Genomic DNA, 25,362 nt, shown 5'->3' on the forward strand with positions numbered 1-25,362 from the left:
TCAGGTGAATGAGCTCCAGAATTTGTCAAGTGCAGAAGTTGTTGTCCCTCGTGACCAGACACCTGATGAGAATGACCAAGTAGTTGTCAAAATAACTGGTCACTTTTATGCTTGCCAGGCAAGTGGACTCTTAATGTGATAAGCAAGAATTTTGCTTCTTTCTCAAATGGAAACAGAAGTCATTGAAATGGGAGAATAACTTTTAATAATTTTGAATATGTAGTTTTTTCAAAACTGTGTTCTCTTACAGGTTGCCCAGAGAAAAATTCAGGAAATTCTGACTCAGGTAAAGCAGCACCAACAGCAGAAGGCTCTGCAAAGTGGACCACCTCAGACAAGACGGAAGTAAAGGCTCAGGAAACAGCCCACCACAGAGGCAGATGCCAAACCAAAGACAGAATGCTTAACCAACAGACGGGTGCTGAACCCTATCCAGAAACACATGCACAAGTTTTTACCTAGCCAGTCGTTTCTTTGAGGACCAGGCAACTTTTGAACTCCTGCCTCTGTGAGAATGTATACTTTATGCTCTCTGAAATGTATGACACCCAGCTTTAAAAAAAGGGGGGGAGGGAGTGAGAACAGCTCTGCACTTCCCTTTTGTTATATTCTCACAATGTAACAAATATTCTAATTTTTTCTTAATATTCTGCCAGTAACGCCAGAGATTGCTTTAACGATGCATTGACTAAATTAATCAGATAAATTAAAATGGATTGCTCCTAAGTCCAATTGTTAATATTGGATCAGAATAGAATTATCACAGGAACTTAAATGTTAAGCCATTAGCATAGAAAAACTGTTCTTGGTTTTATTTTTATCTAACACTAAAATGAATAACCTAAGGGAAGTGCTGAATGGTGTTGGCAGGGGTATTAAATGTGCATTTTTATTCAACTACCTCAGGTATTCAGTAATGCAATGAAAAACAAATTTTTTTTGAAAATTTTATATACTTTATAAAGAAAAATGTCCAACCTTTGTTTAAAAAATTTTTTTAAATTTAATCAGCTACCAGCTAACACGCAAATAACCGAGGAAAGAATTTTACTTCTGGGTGGTGACAGTAAACTTGGAAAATTAGTTTCAAGCTATTTTGAGGCTTTGGACAGTTATAAGTTGAAAAATCCAATAAATGTTCAAAGATATGGAGCAGTGCCTATATTTGGAGAGCAGCAATACCATTTATTTTTCATTTATGGTAGGCAAAGTTTTTGATGGTACTAACAGCAAAGTCATGCAGGAGGCTTTGGAATGGCTAGTTTAAATGGCTTCAGGAGACTTGAATATTTGTTTGGCTATGTGAGTGAATGCATAAATGCTTTGTGCTTTTTGACTATCACTACCTAAAGATAGTGCATCGATGAAAGGATGAAGCCCCTGTGGACTTTAAACTGGCAAAACGCAAGCTTCAGCTTGTCTTACGGGATGCTTGGTTTGCCAGTACACTTCAGCCAGTTGGTCTACTTTATGAGTAAGCCCCCAAATAAATGCTCTAGAAGACCACACAGGGGCAGTCAAAGAGGTTGTGACAGTGTTTTCAGAGGCAGCAATAGGCTATATCTACGTGTGACAGGCACTGTCATGGGCCTTGCTAATCTATTTTGAAGATTTTTGAACGATAAGAAAAATGAAAGTCCACCTAAGATATTTTACATTCAGTGAAGCAATGTTTCTGAGTACTCTGCAACCACTTGTTTGAAAATAAGTCAAAAGGTAGGGAATTCAGGAAAACAACATGGAATATATTCGAAAGATTGTGATAAAACACTTGACTTCTGATACTGAACCTTGTTTGCCCAGGCCATCACCTGATGGCAAATGTATGGACAGTTGTATGGGTGGTCTTCATGGCCATGTGCTTGGTTCGTGAGATGATCACAGTCTTGTTACACTGACTTGAAGGGCATATGTAATAACCCTTTTATAAAATTAATTTTGCCTCATTTGTATTTCAAGATAAATTTTTACAGAGTAGGTAAGTTTTTCTGAAGATCAGTGTACCAATTAGATATTTTGAAAATGGTTTGAAATGTTTTCCTACATATTTTCAGAAATCAGTTTATTTTGTAGTTTTAGCCAAAAAGTGCCCTTTTTTTGTCACTGAACGCATCTGTCATTCATAATTTGTTTTCATACAATGAATTAAAATTGCTAAAAAATCATGACAGGCTTTCTATGGTTGGATTTCAGGTGAGATGTTTTTGAGGCCAGAGCTCTTCCTCAGTATTTGATTTTTCAAATATTTGATTTTTTTAATACACATAGGTGCTACATTTATGTCTGCTGGTTTAAATTCTGTCACATTTTACTTCTAGCCTTTTAGTATGGCAAATTATGCTTTACTTTCAATTAAGCTTGGTAATTTGGAGTATCTGGTAATAGCTAGAAAATAATTCTGTAATTGAGTTTTGTACTATGTATGGATCATTCCTCATCTATAACATGCCCCCAACACAGCTTCATTTTCCAGAGACCTTTATGCAGAATAAAGGTTTTCATCATTAGGTGCAGCTTTGTGTATAGTATGTTTTGTTTTTTGATTTTTCAAATAATGTTCTAAATTTAACCTGTGAACTTAAACAGAGTTTTAGTAATACTACACATTTTGTTTGCCTCCTTTCACCCCACCGAGGGAGCGTAGTCCTGCCCTAGGGTTCTGGTGCATTGCAGAACACATGACACTAGACAGATGAGACTGGCAGCTGTTTATTAGTCACATATACTCTCAGCCCACGGGAAGACAATGACACTACAGACCATGTGAGATTGTATGGGTGGGGTTGTACTTGGGAACAGACTGAACCGGCAGGGGTCCAACTGAAAGGATGTCATTAGCTTGTCTGAATAATCCTGGCAGGCAAAGAGGGGAAACTGAATAGAGCTGATCCAGGTGATAGGAGAACTAACCTGTTGAGTCTTTCCCACAAGATGGGGAGGGGGGACATCCCTAGTGAGATCAGGTGAACTCAGGATTATGCACTTGGGGCCCTGTGAGGCTCAGAGATGTAAGGCAGCACTGGAAATGGTCTTAAAATAACACTGTCAATCTTAAGATAATCACCACTATCTGTTGATTCTATGGTACTTGATGATATTGTCATAAAGGAAGTAAGAAAGTAAAGAACTATAGGCTTCAAGGAGTTTTTCCTAATACTTTGTTTTTTTAAAACTCTACATTAAGCATCTCTCCATACCACCCACAAACATGCAGGTTTTTCAGTATCATGGAAGATTTGTATGACTATTAGAATGCATGAGTCTTGAAACTTGCCTATATTTTTGCCTTCTGTCATCTGGGAAAATTCAGAAGCCCTGTCTATTAGAATTCTGATATTTGTTACTGTCTCCTATTGCCACCAATAGGGTAGTGGTGTGGAACTCGAGGCAATCCTACTGTAATTCCTAGGAACAGACACGACATGTTAAAGTTTTGGGGTGAATCTATGATTTTAGGTGCTAGTATTAGCTCATTTAGCTACAATCTCTAGGTGTCAGCATGAGTTCCCGTGAGGTAGACAGGGCCTACGTTAACACTGACCAATTATGGGTTGGAACTATATTTTCAAAGTTACTCAATCCAAATCTAAAATGACTAAAGCAGTTCATGTCACTTATCACATTTGAAGTCCACTGGAGTCAGGGATAAGGTGCTGTCTTCTATTCCAAGAATAAAGTCTTCAGGTAATGTCTCAGGCGGTATCTGAGCTAACTGGTCATCATAAGAACGGAGGGTCCACAATTTTTCTAATTCATACGTTTCTCTGGTTTCTGGAAGCATCAAATGAATCACCATGCTGCCTATCAGGGACAGATAAGAGTTACACTGAAGATGTGCATTTGATTTTATTCTTGGAATTTCACAATACTTTAGCTAATGTAACACTAACTACTAAAGCAAAATCTGGGAACTCTTGTTGATTCAAATGCAAATTGTGGGCCTTACCCTAGACATAGAAGTAATTCTGTGCCTTTCTCAGTGCATTATACAGGAGATACAAGATGTCTATGTATAGCATTACTTGTGATGTTAACATTATTCAAGTGATTAAAGGTGGGGGTCTGTTAGGTTTCTCTTAGGAGACAATTTCTCCATGGGCTGCACATTTTTGCACATCTTTGAAGAGAAGCACTGATGGTCCTGTGTTTTGGACTATATGGCCAAAAGCAGGATAAGCTCAAACTCAACAAACTCCAAAAAGGATAAGCTCAAAAGAGATCCACACCAGACATATTACAGTCAAGGTGATGAATATCAAAGACAGAATCCTGAAAGCTGAGAGAGAGAAGAAATGTGACATGTGCAAAGAAGGCTCAATTAAGATTAAGTGCTGACTTCTCATCAGAATCCATGGGGGTAAAAAGACAGAGAGAGGGACGCTACAAAGTGCCGGAAAAGGGTAATTGCCAATAAAGATTTCTGTATCTGGCAAAACTCTTTCAAAAATAAGGAAGACAGTATGGCATTCTGACATAAACAAAAGCAGAAGGAGTGTATCACCACTTGGCCTGCCCTACAAGCAATGATAAAGGGAACTGTTCATTCTGAAAGGAAAGGACAGTAGACTGAAACAGCAAAAAAGAAGCAAAGCTCTCTGGTAAGGTAAGTAACTATATGAGCAATCATAAATGCCAGTAATGTATTTTTAGTCTACAAGGTCATAAAAAGTAATAATAAATATGGTTTTGGAAAAGCTGTGTAAATGTAATTCATGACATAAAGGTAAAATGGAAAGATATAGAAACATAGTCTATGTATGCTATTGAAGTTATTGGGATCAAATGAGAAATGTTAGAGGTTTTTAATTTAAGCCTTTGGTAACTAAAAAAGAAAATATTTGAAAGTATTCACAGAAAATAAGGGACTCTAAATGGTTCACCAAAAAATAGATATACTTAATTTGAAAATAGGCAGTAATGGTAGAACTGAGGAACAAAAAAGATATAGGACCCATAAAAACTAAAAGTAACTTGGCAAAAGAAACTCTGGGCATTATCACTAGCTACTTTAAATGTTAATAAATTAACCTCTCCAGGCAAAAGGCCCAGAGATTGGGGAGAATGGATAAGGAAGTATGACACAACTACATAGTTTACAGGAGACCCAACTTAAGTCAAAATTAAAAGTGCTTTCAAAGTGAAATAATGGGGAAAAAAGTATTCCACGTAAAGTAACAAACAGAGATCTGGGATAAACTTTAAGTGAAAAGTTTTACAAGGGACAAAGAAGGAGATTATGTATTAGGGTAGTTCATCTAAAAGATATAACAATTATAAATATATATCTACCTAACTGTACAAGTCTGAAGCACAATAAAACAAACACTGATGGTTTTAAAAGGAAATGGTTGTACATTCATAGGAGACTTGCACAGACACAGAATATTGGAGTAGTAAGTTTTAGAGATGGTTTCCTCCACCAGAAAAACAAGGAAGATGGAAAAGGAGATTGGAACAGTCTAGGTGTAATCCTAGAATCAGAGTGAACAATCAAAGAAATGCCAGATAAAGGGAAAGGATGCAGAAAATTCAACTCGGTAAGTGAAAGCACAAACCAGCAACCGGTCCCGTTCCTCGATCCTGCAGCAGCTGTGTGAATGATTTGCAGCTGCAGGAACATGGCCCAGACTCCAGGACTGGCTAGCTGGGGTCAGGGCAGGCACAGGAAACTCTTGGACCAGTGTGGGTGGACACCAGCCCTGGTTTTAGCCCTCTGGGCAGCAGTGGCTTCTGGTCTGTCACCAGGATGTAAAGAGCCACTGTACCTTCACTGATATTTTTTCCCCCACTTCAGTGTGTAGGCAAATCTTGGTTTGGCAGATACCTAAGAGCCCAGTGCAGATCAGACCTTAGTTTCAGCGTTTGGCAGCAAAGGCTTCTGTTTTCCTACAACCATCCACCAGGAAAGAAAAAGCCCATGTTCACTGGTGTTCTTTCCTTTGTGTATAGGTGTCTCTTAGTCTGGCAGGATCCCTGAAGGACCAGGGATAATACTACCCCTGTTTTTGGTCCTGTGGGCAACTTTTGGCCTCACATTGGGTTTCTTTTTCATTTGCTTGTGTGCTTTGCACTTGTAGATCACTGAGGGACCAGCATGTATACTAGCCTTGGTTTTGCCCTGTTGACAGCAGTGGCTTTAGGTCTCTCACTATCTACTAGGACATACTGTACACCTTTTTTATGTTGGTTCCTTTCTCTCATCTTTTGGTGGCTCTCTGAGAAGTCAACACATGCCTGTTTTGTATTAAGGCAACAGTTTTGGCTTCCCAGCAGTATATACCAAGAGACTAGTAAAGGCATCACGCTGTTTTAGTTTTTTTTTTTTTTTGAGTGCATGGACAGGCACCAGGAATAGAACCCAGGTCTCCGGCATGGCAGGCAAGAACTCTGCCTGCTGAGCCACCACGGCCTGCCCTGCTGCTTTGTTTTCGTTTGGTATGTGTCAGTATTTATATATATTTCTTTGTACTTTCCCCCATTCTAACCCATTCTTATTCTTGGCCTGGTGGACTGAAGAGTGGGAGAATGAGATTTTCAGCTACCATATGTACTGGGCTTGAAAGGATTATGTGCCCTAAAAGCACCCTGGTTTTCATCCTGATCCATCTTGTGGAGGCAACTATTTCCTTTAGTCCCTATTCAGCACTGCAGGCTGCAAACTTGATTAGATTATCTCCACGAAGATGTGACATGTTGAATTATGGGTATTAACCTTTGATTAGAGGGAGATGTGACTCTACCCATTCCAGGTGGGTCTTGATTAGTTTACTGGGATCCTTTAAAAGAAGAAGCATTTTGGAGAGAGTGATGAGAGAGCCATGACAAAGTCATAAGAACCATGACACCCCATGCAGCCAGAGACCTTTGGAAATGAAAAAGGAAAATGCCCCTGGGGGAGATTAATGAAGCAGGAATCCTGGAGAGAAAGCTAGCAGATGTTGCCATGTTCACCACGTGCCTTTCCAGTTGAGAGAGAAGCCCTGAACTTCATCGGTCTTTCTTGAATGAAAGTAACCTCTTGTTGATGTCTTAACTTGGAAATAGCTATAGACTTGATTTGATTGGGACATTTTCACTGTCTTAGAACTGTAAACCTGCAACATAATAAATTCTCCCTTGCTGTTCCACTTCTGGTATATCACATTCCAGCAGCTAGAAAACTAGAACACTAATATTCCTTATGTCCAATTCTCAACAAAAAAAACATAGAAGAAGGAGACAGGAAAGCATTGCCCACTCACAGGACAAAAAGAATTTGAAAAACTGCAAACTCAATCTCTGGAATGTACTAACCACATACCTTATTAAGTTCAACTCTGTTTTAAATAAGGTTAGTGAACTAAAGGAAATCAAGGTAATATATGAACAAAATGATAATTTCAGTAACAAAAGAAATTATAAAGAACCAAATGAAAATGAAAACTTAAAAGTACATCAAAGAAATAAATTCAGTAGAGGGTTTCAACAGCAGATTGGAGGAGGCAGAAAAGAGATGAACAATCTTGAAGAAAAAAAATCACTGATGAAGTTGAGTCTGAGAAGAAAACAATGAAAAAAAAGTAAACAGAGCCTAAGAAACCTGTGGAATATCATCAAGTATACTAATGCCAAGCAGGATAAACCACAAAGATAAACTGAAATGTGAGAGGGAGAATACTGAAAACAACAAAAGAAGCAACACAACAGACAGAAGGGGAATCCTTAATAAGACCAAAAACTGACTTCTCATTGGGATCATAGAAGTCAGAAGACAGTGAGAGGATTTATTTAAATTCCTGCCACAACTGTCCTTCTAAATGAGGGTAAACTGAGACATTTTTGGATAAACAAAAGCTAAGAGAGGTAAATACCACTGCACTTAATTTACAAAAAAAGGTAAAGGGGGAGAACATGGCGGCTTAGTAAGACCCGCGGGTCTTAGTTCCTCCTCCAGAACAGCAACTAAAGAAACAGAAACAATACGAAACAGCTCCCGGAGCCACGACAGAGACCAAAAAGACAGCGTACCCCATTCTGGAACGGCTGAACGGGCAGGGAGAATCCGCTGCGGTGAGATACCCAAGGGGTGCGCGTTTTCCTGGCCGGGGCGGCTGGCGACTGGGGTCCCCTCCACGCACGTGGCTCCCCAGTCTGACTGGGAACGTTGGATAGCGGGGCCCTCCCGCCATGCTTGGCATCTCGGGCCAGCTGGGCAATTTGGACCGGCACTCCCCCAAGCCGCGGCGGCCGGCGACCCCCTCTCCACGCACGGTTTCCCGGGCCGACTGCGAGATTCGGATTGGCAAGTTAAAGGAGCCACAGCATCTTTTACTGGTGGGACCTGCAGACAGACGAGCGCCACCTACTGGGCAGGAAAAGAAAAACACAGCCCAGAGATTTCACAGAAAAACCTTTCAACCAGCCGGGTCCCACACCCAGGGAAATCTGATCAAATGCCCAGACACCAGCAGAAAATAATGGATGATGCTCGGAAAACTGAAAATATGGCCCAGTCAAAGGAACAAACCAATAGTTCAAATGAGATACAAGAGCTGAGACAACTAATGCTGAATATACGAACAGAAATGGAAAAACTCTTCAAAAACAAAATTGATAAATTGAGGGAAGACATGAAGAAGACATGGGCTGAACATAAAGAAGAAATAGAAAAACTGAAAAAACAAATCACAGAGCTTATGGAAGTGAAGGATAAAGTAGAAAAGATGGAAAAAACAATGGATACCTACAATGATAGATTTAAAGAGACAGAAGATAGAATTAGTGATTTGGAGGATGGAACATCTGAATTCCAAAAAGAAACAGAAACTATCGGGAAAAGAATGGAAAAATTTGAACAGGGTATCAGGGAACTCGAGGACAATACAAACCGCACAAATATACGTGTTGTGGGTGTCCCAGAAGGAGAAGAGAAGGGAAAAGGAGGAGAAAAACTAATGGAAGAAATTATCGCTGAAAATTTCCCAACTCTTATGAAAGACCTAAAATTACAGATCCAAGAAGTGCAGCGCACCCCAAAGAGATTAGACCCAAATAGGTGTTCCCCAAGACACTTACTAGTTAGAATGTCAGAGGTCAAAGAGAAAGAGAGGATCTTGAAAGCAGCGAGAGAGAAGCAATCCATCACATACAAGGGAAACCCAATAAGACTATGTGTAGATTTCTCAGCAGAAACCATGGAAGCTAGAAGACAGTGGGATGATATATTTAAGTTACTAAAAGAGAAAAACTGCCAACCAAGACTCCTATATCCAGCAAAATTGTCCTTCAAAAATGAGGGAGAAATTAAAACATTCTCAGACAAAAAGTCACTGAGAGAATTTGTGACCAAGAGACCAGCTCTGCAAGAAATACTAAAGGGAGCACTACAGTCAGATACAAAAAGACAGAAGAGAGAGGCATGGAGAAGAGTGTAGAAAGAAGGAAAGTCAGATATGATATATATAATACAAGAGGCAAAATGTTAGAGGAAAATATTATCCAAACAGTAATAACACTAAATGTTAATGGACTGAATTCCCCAATCAAAAGACATAGACTGGCAGAATGGATTAAAAAACAGGATCCTTCTATATGCTGTCTACAGGAAACACATCTTAGACCCAAAGATAAATATAGGTTGAAAGTGAAAGGTTGGGAAAAGATATTTCATGCAAATAACAACCAGAAAACAGCAGGAGTGGCTATACTAATATCCAACAAATTAGACTTCAAATGTAAAACAGTTAAAAGAGACAAAGAAGGACACTATATACTAATAAAAGGAACAATTAAACAAGAAGACATAACAATCATAAATATTTACGCACCGAACCAGAATGCCCCAAAATACGTGAGGAATACACTACAAACACTGAAAAGGGAAATAGACACATATACCATAATAGTTGGAGACTTTAATTCCCCACTCTCATCAATGGACAGAACATCTAGACAGAGGATCAATAAAGAAATAGAGAATCTGAATATTACTATAAATGAGCTAGAATTAACAGACATTTATAGGACATTACATCCCACAACAGCAGGATATACCTTTTTTTCAAGTGCTCATGGATCATTCTCAAAGATAGACCATATGCTGGGTCACAAAGCAAGTCTTAACAAATTTAAAAAGATTGAAATCATACACAACACTTTCTCGGATCATAAAGGAATGAAGTTGGAAATCAATAATAGGCGGAGTGCCAGAAAATTCACAAATACATGGAGGCTCAACAACACACTCTTAAACAACAACTGGGTCAAAGAATAAATTGCAAGAGAAATTAGTAAATACCTCAAGGCGAATGAAAATGAAAACACAACATATCAAAACTTATGGGATGCAGCAAAGGCAGTGCTAAGAGGGAAATTTATTGCCCTAAATGCCTTTATCAGAAAAGAAGAAAAGGCAAAAATGCAGGAATTAACTGTCCATTTGGAAGAACTGGAGAAAGAACAGCAAACTAATCCCAAAGCAAGCAAAAGGAAAGAAATAACAAAGATTAGAGCAGAAATAAATGAAATTGAAAACAATAGAGAAAATCAATAAGACCAGAAGTTGGTTCTATGAGAAAATCAATAAGATTGATGGGCCCTTAGCAAGACTGACAAAAAGAAGAAGAGAGAGGATGCAAATAAATAAGATCAGAAATGGAAGAGGAGACATAACTACTGACCTCACAGAAATAAAGGAGGTAATAACCGGATACTATGAACAACTTTACGCTAATAAATACAACAATTTAGATGAAATGGATGGGTTCCTGGAAAGACATGAACAACCAACTTTGACTCAAGAAGAAATAGATGACCTCAACAAATCAATCACAAGTAAAGAGATTGAATTAGTCATTCAAAAGCTCCCTAAAAAGAAAAGTCCAGGACCAGACGGCTTCACATGTGAATTCTATCAAACATTCCAGAAAGAATTAGTACCAACTCTCCTCAAACTCTTCAAAATAATCGAAGTGGAGGGAAAACTACCTAATTCATTCTATGAAGCCAACATCACCCTCATACCAAAACCAGGCAAAGATATTACAAAAAAAGAAAACTACAGACCAATCTCTCTAATGAATATAGATGCAAAAATCCTCAACAAAATTCTAGCAAATCGAATCCAACAACACATTAAAAGAATTATACATCATGACCAAGTAGGATTCATCCCAGGTATGCAAGGATGGTTCAACATAAGAAGATCAATTAATGTAATACACCATATCAACAAATCAAAGCAGAAAAATCACATGATCATCTCAATTGATACAGAGAAGGCATCTGACAAGATTCAACATCCTTTCCTGTTGAAAACACTTCAAAAGATAGGAATACAAGGGAACTTCCTTAAAATGATAGAGGGAATATATGAAAAACCCACAGCTAATATCATCCTCAATGGGGAAAAATTGAAAACTTGCCCCCTAAGATCAGGAACAAGACAAGGATATCCACTATCATCACTATTATTCAACATTGTGTTGGAACTTCTAGCCAAAGCAATTAGACAAGGAAAAGAAATACAAGGCATCAAAATTGGAAAGGAAGAAGTAAAACTATCACTGTTTGCAGACGATATGATACTATACGTCGAAAACCCAGAAAAATCCACAACAAAATTACTAGAGCTAATAAATGAGTACAGCCAAGTGGCACGCTACAAGATCAACATTCAAAAATCTGTAGCTTTTCTATACACTAGTAATGAACAAGCTGAGGGGGAAATCAAGAAACGAATCCCATTTACAATCGCAACTAAAAGAATAAAATACCTAGGAATAAATTTAACTAAAGAGACAAAAAACCTATATAAAGAAAACTACACAAAACTGCTAAAAAATCACAGAAGACCTAAATAGATGGAAGGGCATACCGTGTTCATGGATTGGAAGACTAAATATAATTAAGATGTCATTCCTACCTAAACTGATCTACAGATTCAATGCAATACCAATCAAAATCCCAACAACTTATTTTTCAGAATTAGAAAAACCAATAAGCAAATTTATCTGGAAGGGCAGGTTGCCCCGAATTGCTAAAAACATCTTGAGGAAAAAAAACGAAGCTGGAGGTCTCGCGATGCCGGACTTTAAGGCATATTATGAAGCCACAGTGGTCAAAACAGCATGGTATTGGCATAAAGATAGATATATCGACCAATGGAATCGAACAGAGTGCTCAGATATAGACCCTCTCATCTATGGACATTTGATCTTTGATAAGGCAGTCAAGCCAACTCACCTGGGACAGAACAGTCTCTTCAATAAATGGTGCCTAGAGAACTGGATATCCATATGTAAAAGAATGAAAGAAGACCCATATCTCACACCTTATACAAAAGTTAACTCAAAATGGATCAAAGATCTAAACATTAGGTCTAAGACCATAAAACAGTTAGAGGAAAATGTAGGGAGATATCTTATGAATCTTACAACTGGAGGTGGTTTTATGGACCTTAAACCTAAAGCAAGAGCACTGAAGAAAGAAAGAAATAAATGGGAGCTCCTCAAAATTAAACACTTTTGTGCATCAAAGAACTTCATCAAGAAAGTAGAAAGACAGCCTACACAATGGGAGATAATATTTGGAAATGACATATCAGATAAAGGTCTAGTATCCAGAATTGATAAAGAGACTGTTCAACTCAACAACAAAAAGACAGCCAACCCAATTACAAAATGGGAAAAAGACTTGAACAGACACCTACCAGAAGAGGAAATACGGATGGCCAAGAGGCACATGAAGAGATGCTCAATGTCCCTGGCCATTAGAGAAATGCAAATCAAAACCACAATGAGATATCATCTCACACCCACCAGAATGGCCATTATCAACAAAACAGAAAATGACAAGTGCTGGAGAGGATGCGGAGAAAGAGGCACACTTATCCACTGTTGGTGGGAATGTCAAATGGTGCAACCACTGTGGAAGGCAGTTTGGCGGTTCCTCAAAAAGCTGAATATAGAATTGCCATATGACCCAGCAATACCATTGCTGGGAATATACTCAAAGGACTTAAGGGCAAAGACACAAACGGACATTTGCACACCAATGTTTATAGCAGCGTTATTTACAATTGCAAAGAGATGGAAACAGCCGAAATCTCCATCAACAGAAGAGTGGCTAAACAAACTGTGGTATATACATACAATGGAATACTATGCAGCTTTAAGACAGGATAAACTTATGAAGCATGTAATAACATGGATGGACCTAGAGAACATTATGCTGAGTGAGTCTAGCCAAAAACTAAAGGACAAATACTGTATGGTCCCACTGATGCGAACAGACATTCGAGAATAAATTTGGAATATGTCCTTGATAACAGAGTCCAGCAGGATGTAGAAACAGGGTAAGATAATGGCCAATTGGAGTTGAAGGGATACAGATGGTGTAACAGGACTAGATACAAAAACTCAAAAATGGACAGCACAATAATACCTAATTGTAAAGTAATCATGTTAAAACACTGAATGAAGCTGCATCTGAGCTATAGGTTTTTGTTTTGTTTTGTTTTGTTTTGATTTTACTATTATAACTTTTATTTTTTCTCTATATTAACATTCTATATCTTTTTCGGTTATGTTGCTAGTTCTAAACCAATGCAAATGTACTAAGAAATGATGATCATGCATCTATGTGATGATGTTAAGAATTAATGATTGCATATGTAGAATGGTATGATCTCTAAATGTTGGGTTAATTTCTTTTTTTCCGTTAATTAAAAAAAAAAAAAAAGAGAGAAGGGATAATTGGAGCTGAAGGGATACAGATTGTACAACGGGACTGGATATAAAAACTCAGAAATGGACAGCACAATACTACCCAATTGTAATGCAATTATGTTAAAACACTGAATGAAGCTGCATGTGAGGTATAGGTTTTTTGTTTTTGTTTTTTTTGTTTTTTTTCTTTCTATTATTGTTTTCTTATTCTGTTGTCTTTTTATTTCTTTTTCTAAATCGATGCAAATGTACTAAGAAATGATGAACATGCAACTATGATGTTATTAAGAATTACTGATTGTACATGTAGATTGGAATGATTTCTAATTGTTTTGTTAATTCTTTTTTTAATTAATAAAAAAATAAAAAATAAAAAATAATAAAAAAAATTTAAAAAAAAGAATGCAATGGTTGCTCAACATAAGAAAAACAATTAGTTTAACACTGTTTTTGTTTGTAAGCTGCTGGAATGCAATATACCAGAAATGGAATGGCTTTTACATAGGGAATTTAATAAGTTACAAGTTTATAGTTCTAAGCTATAAAAATGTCCAAGAAAAGATACCTTAATTCAAGAAAGGCTAATGGGTCAGGAACACCTCTACCAGCTGGGTAGTCACGTGGCTGGCATCTGCTGGTACCCTGCTCCTGGGCTCTGATGCTTTCAGCTTTTGTTCCTGTGGGGATTCCTCATTTTGCTTCTCCAGGGCTGGTTTTAATCTCTTGACTTCCTTTGGCTCTCTCCAGGTTCTGGTTTGCTTAACTTCTCATGGTAACGTCTGCTGGGCTGGCTACAAGCATCTCCAAATATCCATGTCTCTGCTCTCTCTGTTGACTCTCTTGTCTTCCCTTGGCTCTCTCCAGGTTCTGGTTTGCTTAACATTTCATGGCGATGTCTGCTGGGCTCCAAGCATCTCCAAACATCCATGTCTCCCTTCTCCAAATGTCAGCATCTTTGTTAGCTGTTGTTTCTGAGGTTTCTCCAAAATATTTTCCCTTTTAAAGACTCCAGTAAACTAATCAAGATCCACCTGGAATGGGTGATCACATCTCCATCTAATGAAAAGGTCACACCCACAACTGGCCACACATCATCTCAGTGGAGATAATCTAATCAAGTTTCTAACCTACAGTATTAAATCAGGATTAAAAAGAAACAGTTTACCCTACAAAATCAAGTCAGGATTAACACATGGCTTTTCTGGGGTACATAATACTTTCAGTCCAGCACATATAGCACACCAGATTAACAGAATGAAGGAAAAAAAGAACCCACATGATCATTTCAGTTGATGCAGAAAAGACATTTGACAAAAAAACAGCACTTTCTTGATAAAAACAATCAGAAATCTAGGAATAGAAAGAAACTTCCTCAACATGATAAAGGGCATATATTATGACCCTAGAGCTTAAACTAAACTTAACAGAGAAAGGTTTAAAGCTCTCCCCTAAGATTAGGAACAAGAGAAGTATGCCCATTTTCACTGCTATTCAATATTGTACTAGATCTAGCCAGACCAGTTGGTAAGAAAAAGAAATAAAAGGCACCCAAATCAAAAGGGAAGAACTAAAATTTTCCCCTATTTGCAGTGTCATGATCCTAAATAATCCACAAGATAGCTATAGAATTAACAAATGAATTCAGCAAAGTGGTGGAATATAAGTTCAACACACAAAATCAGGGGTGTTTGTACATACTAGAACAATCTGAAAAGGGAATCAAGGAAACAATTCCATTAACAGCAACAAAAAGAATCAAATGTCTAGGAATAAACTTAGTCAAGATTATAAAGGACTTTTGTGGAAAACTATAAAATATTGTGGAAAGAATTTAAAGACCTTAATAAATGGAAAGATATTCTATGTTCATGGATTAGAAGACTAAATATTGTTAAGATGTCAATTCTACCCAAAGCAATTTACAGATTCAACACAATACCAATCAAAATTCCAACAGCCTACTTTTGCAGAAATGGAAAAACCAATCATCAAATTCATTTGGAAGGGTAAGGGGTCCCGAATAGTCAAAAACATCTTGAAAAAGAAGAATGAAGTTAGAGGACGCTCACTTCCTCTCTTTAAAATGTATGTTACAAAGCCATAGTGGTCAAAACAGTATGGTATTGGCATAAAGACAGACACATTGATCAATGGAATCAAATTCAGAACTCAGAATGTGCTGGTTTGAAAGGAAGTATGCCCCCTAGGAAAGCCATGTTTTGATCAAAATCCCATTTCATAAAGGTGGAGTAGTCCCTATTCAATACTGTATGTTTGAAACTGCAATCAGATCATCTCCCTGGATGATGTGATTTAGTCAAGAGTGACTGTTAAACTGGATTAGGTGATGACATGTCTCCACCCATTTGGGTGGGTCTTGATTGGTTTATTGGAGTCCTATAAAAGAGGAAACATTTTGGAGAATGGAGATTCAGAGAGTGCAGAGAAGAACTACATAGCCACAAGAAGCAGAGTTCACCAGCCAGCGACCTTTGGAGATGAAGAAGGAAAATGCCCCCAGGGGAGCTTCATGAAACAGGAAGCCAGGAGAAGAAGCTAGCAGATGACACCATATTCGCCACGTGCCCTTCCAGATGAGAAAGGAACCCTGAACTTCATCGGCCTTCTAGAACCAAGGTATCTTTCCCTGGATGCCTCAGATTGGACATTTCTATAGACTTGTTTTCATTGGGACATTTTCTCAGCCTTGGAACTGTAAACTAGCAACTTATTAAATTCCCCTTTTTAAAAGCCATTCTGTTTCTGGTATATTGCATTCCGGCAGCTAGCAAACTAGAACACAGAAATAGAGTCTTCCATCTATGGTTAACTGAGTTTTGACAAAGTTGCCAACTTCACCTAACTGGGACAGAACAGTCTCTTCAACAAATGGTGCTGGAAGAACTGGAAATCCATATGCAAAACAATAAAAGAGAACCCCTATCTCACACTTTATACAAAAAATTAACTCAAAATGGTTCAAAGACCTAAATATAAGAGCCAGTACCATAAAATTCCTAGAAGAAAATGTAGGGAAACATCCTCAAGATCTTGTGGTACGCATAAGACCTTACACCCAAAGCACAAGCAATGAAAGAAAAGAATAGGTAAATGGGACTTCCATAAAACTGAATACTTTTGTACTTCAAAGGGCTTTATCAAGAAGATAAAAAGGCAGCCAATTCAATGGGAGAAAGTTTTTGGAGACCACATATCTGACAAGGGTTTAATATCCAGACTATATAAAGAAATCCTACAACTAAATAATAAAAAGACAAACAACCAAATTTAAAAATGGGCAAAAGACCCAAATAGACATTTTTCCAAGGAAAAAATACACATACAAATGACTAAAAAAGAAAATGAAATGGAATGATTCCCAACTTCACTAGCTATTAGGGAAATGCAAATCAAAACCAAAATGAGATATTATTTTACAACTACTAGAAGGATCACTATGAAACAAAAACTACAGTTTTGGAGAGGATGTGGTGAAATAGGAATACTTTTTCACTGTTGTTGGGAATGTAAAATGGTACCGCTGCTGTGGAAGACAGTTTGGCAGTTAGCTTCCTCAGCTAAGTATGAACTTCCATATGATCTGGCAACCCTGCTACATGGTATATACCCAGAAGAACTGAAAGAAAGGGACATGAATAGATATTTGCACAGTGATGTTCACAGTGGCATTATTCACAATTGTTAAGCGATAGACACAACTCAAGTGTAACCCAAATGTCCATAACTGATGAATGGATAAACAAAATGTAGTACATACATATGATGGAATATTATTCAGTTATATGAAGGAATGGAACATTCATTCATTTATTTTACATGGGCAGGCACCAGAAACCAAACCCAGGTCTCCGGCATTACAGGCGAGAACTCTGCCACTGAACTCCTGTTGTCCGCCCACATTCTTATTTATACTATTAACCATCTTCAGCTTCCACAACAGGGTTCAGTATTTTACAAAGCCCCTTTTTTCATCATGTAGTTTTCCTTCTAGTGATATACACGACCATAAACTTCCTTTCAATGACAATCACATGCATGATTCAATGCTGTTATTTGTAATGTGCTACCATCACCTATAGCCATTTCCAAACATTTACAATCAATCTATTTAAGAATTTGGTACAACTTAAGCATTAGTTCCCATTCTCTGTCCTCATACTATTTTCTGATAACCTATAATATCTATAGTCTAGATATTAACTCCATGAGTTTGCTCACTGTGTTCAGTTTGTATTAGTGAGATCATACCGTATTTGTCAACATAATATTTCAACCAACATAATGCCTTCCAGGTTCATCCATGTTGTTACATGCATTATGACCATTCCAGGTGGGTCTTGATTAGTTTACTGGAATCCCTTAAAAGAGGAAACATTTTGGAGAGAGTCAGAAATGACAGAGATGAAAGAAACTTCAGAGCAGAGCTGACAGGTGGAAAACAGAGACATGGATGTTTGGAGATGCTCTGAGCCCAGTAGACGTCACCATGAGATGTTAAACAAGCCAGAACCTGGAGAGAGCCAAGGAAAGCCAAGAGATGAAAGCCAGCCCTGGAGAAGTAAAGTGAGGAACCTTCACAGGAACAGAGGATATAAGCAATAAAGCCCCGGAGCAAGGGACCAGCAGATTCCAACCACATGACTACCCAGCTGACAGAGGTGTTCCTGACCCATTGGCCTTTCTTGAGTGAAGGTAACCTCTTGTTGATGCTTTAATTGGGACACTTTCACCTCCTTGAACTGTAAACGTAACTTCTTAAATTCCCCCTTTTAAAAGTCATTCCAATTGTGGTATATCGCATTCTGGTAGCTTGCAAACTAATACAGTGGAAGAGAACTCAGATTTAATAAACCCTCACATCTATGGCCAATTGATTTTTTTTAATTATTTTTATTTTTAACTTTTACTTATTTTCAGCTGAATCACTTAAGAGTTTCTTGCAGACATTAAAATACTTCCCCACAAAACTTCAGTACTTCTTAAGAACAAGCACATCCTCCTACAAAGCCTCAGTATACTTATCACATCAGGAATATGGCCAATTGATTTTTAACAAGGGTGCCAAGTCCACTCAATAGAAGGAAGAGTCTGTTCAACAGACACTGCAGGAAAAACTGGATATTCAGATGAAAGAGAATGAAAATGAACCACTGCCTCATACTACTATAAAAATTAACTCAAAATGAATCAACAACCTAAATGTAAGAGCTTAAACTATAAAAGTCTTTAAAAAGGAGAAGCAAGTCAATTAAAAATTAAAATGGGCAAAGAACTTAAATAAGCATTTCTCCAAAGGCCAACAAGGATATGCAAAGATGCTCAACATCATTAGCCATTAGGAAAATGAAAAGCAAAGTTGCAATGAGATACCAGTTCAAACCCAAAAGAATGGCTACTATTATAAAAAAAAAAAAAAAGGAAAACAACAAGTGTTGGAGAGGATGTCACCAAAGAGGAACCCTCATATATTGTTAGTTGGAATGGAAAATGGTGTAGCATTTGTGGTAAACATGTTGGTGGTTCCTCAGAAAGTTAAGCATACAATTTACCATATGACCTGGCAATCCCACTTCTAGGTAAATACCTAACAGAACTGAAAGAAGGGAGTCAAACAGGTATTTTCCCACTGACATTTACAGCAGCATTATTCACAATAGGCCAAAGACAGAAGGAACTCAAGTGTCTGAATAGATAATACATGATATGTACATGCAATGGAACATCCAGCTGTAAAAAGGAATGTAGTTCTTATACTCTACAATATGGATGAACCGTGAAGATAGCACATTGAGTGAAATAAGCCAGACATAAAAGGATAAATATGTACGATTTCACTTATATGAGCAAATTCAGAGTCAGAAGGCAGATGACAGGTTAACTGGGTCCCTGAAGAGGAATTAGGAGTTAATGCTTTTTGGGTAGAGTTTTTCTTTGGAGTGATGGGTTTTGGTAATGGATAATGGTGATGGTAGCACAACACTGTGAATGCATATTCACAATGAACTGTATACTTGAATATGGTTAAAATGGGAAATTTCATGTTATGTATATGGTTATGTTGTGTTATGTATATGGCTATGGTATGTGCTGCATGGCATGTTGTAGTGTGTGGGTACAGTACAGTACTGTATGTTATGTTAACCACAGTATAAATTTTTAAAAAGAAAAAGAATGTGTGTCCACTACCAGACCAACAGCCATACATGTAGACTCTTCATTAGAAAAGATTCAGATTCCCTAAACTCAAGGTTCCTCTCTGGAGCAAGCCACTGTGTTTGCAGGGTCCATGTGGCCCTCTGAAAGCCTTACGGGAACTGGGCTCTGGGGAACTGGTGCACAAGTTCTGATGCTGGCTAGTGCTGTAGTGGCAAGTAATAAACTGTCCATCTCTGACCACAGTGTAATCTTTTGGCTCTCCATGAAACTGCCAGGGTACTTGTTAGCTTACAAACCAGGTAAATTTTTATACCCCTTCCAGGTCTTGACCTATAGCTATTTTTCCCTTTGTAATTAATAAGTATCCTGTGGGGTAATACTTTCAAACAATGCATATGTTAATACCCATACTTATTCTGCCTTTTCAAAATTCCAGGCCTCAGCTCTTACTATTTCCAGCTTCTGAAATCCCCTTTATACTCCTCATCTCAGTTATATAAAGGTCCAGGTCACATGTACCCCACCCCATACCCACCACTGCCATCACACCCACACCTCCTCTACCATGTTATCCATCCTACTGTCAACCATCTTCCTAACCTGTATTAATTATATACACCATATAGTAATATACCTTCCTCCAGTAGTGTATTATCTAGCAAATTTTGATTAGGTGAGGATTTCACATGTAAGTAAGGCCAACTGTGTTATAATTTAATGAAATTGGTGTTACTTTAAACAAATTTCAAAAAACATATATGGAAAAACACTCACCAATTTGATCTTTAGCTTTTTACAACTGAAACCAAATCAAAAGTAATGCAAGGGTGGGCCACGGTGGCTCAGCAGGCAAGAATGCTCACCTGCCATGCCAGAGGACCCGGGTTCGATTCCTACCCATGTAAAAAATAAAAAATTTTAAAAAAAAAGTAATGCAATACTGAATATTTAAGTGTAAAATGTGTCAAAATAACTTACCAAAGTCCACACAAAGCCAGTCATCAGTGTCCTTTCCTTCAATCTTAACATGAGGCTCACTTTCATATTTTAGGTGTTTGTACTGAAAAAAGCCAGGTAATATATTAAAGAGGTTGTGGGTAGGTCTGTGCTCTTACTGAAGGTCTCACAGTGTTTTTCATGGTCTTAATCTGAGAACTAGTTTAGTCATTCCTTATAGCTATAGCTAAAGCCATGATTAGTAATTTAGGATGACTATTTCCTCCCCTTTCCGACACCTCTGACCTGAATCCTCCTGCCATTCACCAAGGTGCCTGTAAGACAGAGACCTGAGCTCCGTCACATCTTAACATCAGCCCTTTGTCCACTCCAGCTTCCCCCTTTAATCTCAGGAGGCAGATGCTGCCTTCCTGGTTCAAGGCTACACTTTCTCAGTGCTACTAATTCCACCTCATCTACCTTTATGATAAATTAATGGGATTTTATCATCCCATGTCTCTATTCCCAACAGTTCCCATGAATGGTCTCAGTTCTTACCTTTCTTTAAAAACAACAAAAAACCTTCCTTGACCTTGCATTTCTCTTCCTTCTTGACAAGAATTATTGTAAAATTAACTTCCATTCTCTTGCCCTTCCTCTTCTACAGAAACATCTCAAAAACCTGCCATTCTTTTTATATAAAATATATTTATAAATATATATATAGATATATATATTCAACAGTCACTTCTAAGTCTTCATCTTACTGCATTTCACTATTACATCTGATAGAGACCATGGGACCCTGTCTTATAACTCTTCTCCATGCTCTCCTGGTTTTCTGCCTGTCTCTCTAACTACCGCATCTCAAAATCTTCCTCCACTCTATCATGTTATGCACAGCTCTGTCCTCAGCTTCCTTCTTATTTTACTACCCTTCTTTAGGCAACCCCAGATATTCTTTTGGTCTTAACTTCCCCCTCCATGATGGATTTTCAATAGGATGAGGAAGGTATAGCCCCCTGGACATGATATCAGAATCAGCTGAAGGCTTCCCAAGTTTAGTTTCTTCCTTATTCTAATTCATATTCAATCTAGTCAGAAAATAAACTGCCTTTCCTTTCCTCATCTAGACCTACGAACTCAGAGGAGGATGACGTCTTTTTTTATCTTTACTTTCCCAATACCTAGCATGATGCTTAGCAACACTGGCCATGCTCAAACATCTGAATTAAACTCTGAACCAGCACAGCCCAAAAGAACTTTTTGCAGTGATGGAGATGTTTTAAAGCTGTTTAAATCCACTTATGGATTCTGAGCACCTGAAATGTAGCCAGTACAACTGGGAAACTAAGTTTTAAATTTTAATCAATATTTAAATAGCCACATATGGCCAATGAGCATCACATTGGACAGAGCAACTCTAGAAATCCTTCTTGGTTATACTGCCTTTTAGCCCGCCTCAGATTACTTTTAAAATTCGTTCCCCTTGTTGTCACAAGAGACAAAATTTGAAATAACCCTGACTCATTAGGGCTGGATATTTGTCCCCATACCTTTCAGTATCAAAGAACATAAAACACATTTATATACATCCGGAGAATTTTGTCTTCTTAAGTAACCTCATGTGATAGGTTTACTCTCTAAGTGCTATGCCTCAGCATAATACAGTGAATACTATTTCTTTCAGCTAATGGTTCAAAAGAGAAAAAAAAGCATCCTACCATTTTCACAATGTAGTGGGCCACAGCATGTAAGTGTCTGGTGGACACTGCACTCCCAAGCACAAAGTAATCAGTATATTTCATCTCTGGAGGAACCTTTATCACACAAATATCTTTTGCATTTTCTTGCCTCAGAAGTGAAACGAGCACATCAATGTCAAACTTGGGACTAGGATGATCTGAAATAGACAAAGATTCACCTATCAGATGGCTAAGTAGTAGGCTGGCACTGTCTTGCACCCAGAGCTGCAGGCAGTTGACAGTGAAACTGTTCCTCCATAACAGTGTTTAGATTCAAAATGTTTTCAAGTTGGGAGGTCCAGGCCACCTGGACTCTGAACCTGAACAGTGCTTTCATACAGCACAGTGCATGTTTTATAGTCGGAGTGATCAGGCTACACAGTGCTATTATACATCCTTTGTTATTACCATATTAAAGTAGAACTGCAAATGAGAGACAGAAGGAAGACTTTCTACTCATTAGTGCTTGAAGAAACATGCATTAAGCCTCAAATAGAGAAATGTTTACAAAACAAACAAAAACAGAGCATAAGCCAGGGGTGTGTGTGATATTCTCGGATATGTTAAATTGAATCCTGGTCACAGGGGGTCACAGAACTAGAACTGTGAGATAGAGGGACTCTTGGGGAATATCAGGTCCTCTTCCTTCACTTGAAAGATGAAGAAACTTAGCCCTGTTAGAATTAATACGCCGCTCAAGATCACACAGCTAGTCAATGAGAGCTGAAATATGAACAGTGATTTTCATTTCGAACACTTAAATCTTCCTTAAAAAGCCATTTGAGGGTGGGCCACGGTGGCTCAGCAGGCAGAGTTCTCGCCTGCCAGGCCAGAGACTCGGGTTCAATTCCGAGTGCCTGCCCATGCAAAAATAGATAAATAAATAAAAAGCCATTTAAAAAAAAAGAAAGACACTTGGGTTATATAACATGCTATCTATATAACAATCTAAATTATTTTCCATACGAATTTAGATTAACAATATTTCAACTGGAACTATTTATGGGTTTGTACATTTGTAGGCCTCTTAGGTCCTAAAGCTGCCTTCTAGGGACCTAGTAGCTAAACCCACTAAGACCTCTCCCTCCCATAAGCGATCCTTTCTTAAATGTGATTCGTTTACCACTTCTCAAGTTTACAAAACTTTAACAATGATTAGAGGATTTTAAATTGGCCCCATCCCCTATCAGCGCTTCTTTATCACCCCTAACTCCACCCCCATCCCCACCCCCACCCCCAGGTTCTCCCTCAAAATCCTCAAGCCCCAACACTCCTGGACTGGCAATTTCCCGCAACCCTACGTAGAACATGAAGGGGGTTAAGGACGGTGAGGCTGTGATGCCAAGGGTCCGATGTGGCCTTTCGGATACATTAGGTTTTGGAAAGGTCTCTTAGTCTCCTGGCTTTGCAGCGTCCTCACTGCGCCAACAACCTCTAAATTCCTGTACAGCTCTGGAGCTGTAGGAGTTTTGTGACTTCAACAAAAACGCATTAAGAGGAGAACCCTGAGCGTTCTCAGCGGGAACACGGCTCGAGGTACGTCTCCACGACATACCTGCTGCGCCCGACTCCAGGAGCCCCTGGCCGGCTGCCCCGTCAGCCAGCTGCTCAATCCGGGATCCGACGTGAAGACAGCGTGCGGGGTCGCGGGCCAGGCAGAGCGCCCGGCCCGCAGGAAGTCGCCCTACGGCCGGCAGCTGAGGCCGGGCCCCGAGGTCCACCACGAGCTTCGCTCCACGAGGAACGACTCCGCCCCATAGAAGCACCCCCAGCCGGCGGGCAACACCACCGCCGGACCCCATCACCGTCGCCGTGCATTGACGTCACAAGGAGGAGCTTAATGGAGCCCGAGCACGTTCTGCGGCTTTCGATTGGCCCGGCCGGCGCGGTGCTGGCGGGGAAATTGGACGTCAGGAGTGTGGGCGGTGCCAGGTCCCGGAGGCCAGCCTCGAGTTGAGGGTGGGACTACGCAGGACGCGGGTGAAGTGCAAGGTGTTTGTCGTGCGTAGGTTTTTTGTAGAGATAGAGAGCTAGCATATTGTACTATGCTGCTTTTCCCTGTGTCGTGGTGACGCACCACATCTGTTTTTGTTGTTGTTTCCACTGCAAGGTAAACCACATGAAAGCAGAAATTTTTAATCTTATTTTTGGCTGTTCTTTTCACAGTGCTTAAAAAAGTTACTGGTAATGATGCAAATGATCATGGTGATGAATACGTGGTTGTGTGATGTGTTGTGAGCCATTGATTGTACCCCCTGAGTGGAATGTTTGTATATTAAGAGTGTTTTAAGTCTGTATGGTACGTTTTTACAATAAAAATATTTTTAAAAAAAGAACACTCAGTACAGAGTGTTGCTGAAACAGAAGTTGCTGCTGTTGATTAAACTAGAATTAAGAATATAATTTTCTACCCATCTCCGACCAAAAAATACTAGATTGAAATCCCGCGAGGAAAATCTATTATGCTGAGCTGGGGTGATGTGGAGTACAGAGGTGTGAAGATAACATTTGGAAAACGTTCTTAGGTCCACCCTTCGTCTATGCTCCTAGTGTGGAGAAGTGTCCTTCAGTGGATTGCCCTGTGGCACACCACCTCCGCGAAAATAAGGAATGCGGAAGTGCAGTTACAGCATTAAATCCTAGGATTTGAGAGCAGAAAGAATCCCAACGAGAGAAATCGACTTGCCTTGGATCAAACACTTAGTGGCCAAGATGAAACTGGAAGCCACATTTCTGAACTCGAGGCCTGATAACTTCTGTATGTAAGACAACAGAGAAACCAGTAAAAGGGAGCAAAT

At 38.8% G+C, this 25,362-nt stretch overlaps 2 protein-coding genes and 1 long non-coding RNA gene across 7 annotated transcripts in view; 2 read left to right on the forward strand and 1 right to left on the reverse strand.

Moving 5' to 3' along the window:
• IGF2BP3 (insulin like growth factor 2 mRNA binding protein 3) overlaps positions 1-2,507 on the forward strand; it is a 194,542-nt gene extending 192,035 nt beyond the window's left edge. For both annotated transcript variants that reach the window (XM_077121756.1, XM_077121766.1), the window contains 2 exons: positions 5-118; positions 251-2,507. In XM_077121756.1, the coding sequence (XP_076977871.1) occupies positions 5-118; positions 251-349 (213 nt within the window). In that variant the 3' untranslated portion in view covers positions 350-2,507. The remainder of the gene's footprint in view (positions 1-4; positions 119-250) is intronic.
• Positions 1-24,425, reverse strand: part of MALSU1 (mitochondrial assembly of ribosomal large subunit 1) — a 174,962-nt gene extending 150,537 nt beyond the window's left edge. The window contains exons 1-4 of one of the 4 annotated variants that reach the window (XM_077121795.1): positions 24,120-24,402; positions 22,544-22,722; positions 20,862-20,943; positions 2,694-3,801 (exon numbers count right to left, since the gene is read on the reverse strand). In XM_077121795.1, the coding sequence (XP_076977910.1) occupies positions 3,611-3,801; positions 20,862-20,943; positions 22,544-22,722; positions 24,120-24,366 (699 nt within the window). In that variant the 5' untranslated portion in view covers positions 24,367-24,402 and the 3' untranslated portion in view covers positions 2,694-3,610. Of the gene's footprint in view, positions 1-2,693; positions 3,802-20,861; positions 20,944-22,543; positions 22,723-24,119 lie in introns of those variants that run through there. The other 3 variants (XM_077121806.1, XM_077121786.1, XM_077121780.1) reach the window with 3 other exon arrangements.
• Positions 23,925-25,362, forward strand: part of LOC143650706 (uncharacterized) — a 29,452-nt gene continuing 28,014 nt past the window's right edge. The window contains exon 1 of the long non-coding RNA XR_013159645.1: positions 23,925-24,556. This is a non-coding gene — a long non-coding RNA (uncharacterized LOC143650706). The remainder of the gene's footprint in view (positions 24,557-25,362) is intronic.

Source organism: Tamandua tetradactyla, chromosome 1 (genome assembly GCF_023851605.1).
Source record: "Tamandua tetradactyla isolate mTamTet1 chromosome 1, mTamTet1.pri, whole genome shotgun sequence".
NCBI classification, from domain to species: Eukaryota; Metazoa; Chordata; class Mammalia; order Pilosa; family Myrmecophagidae; genus Tamandua; species Tamandua tetradactyla.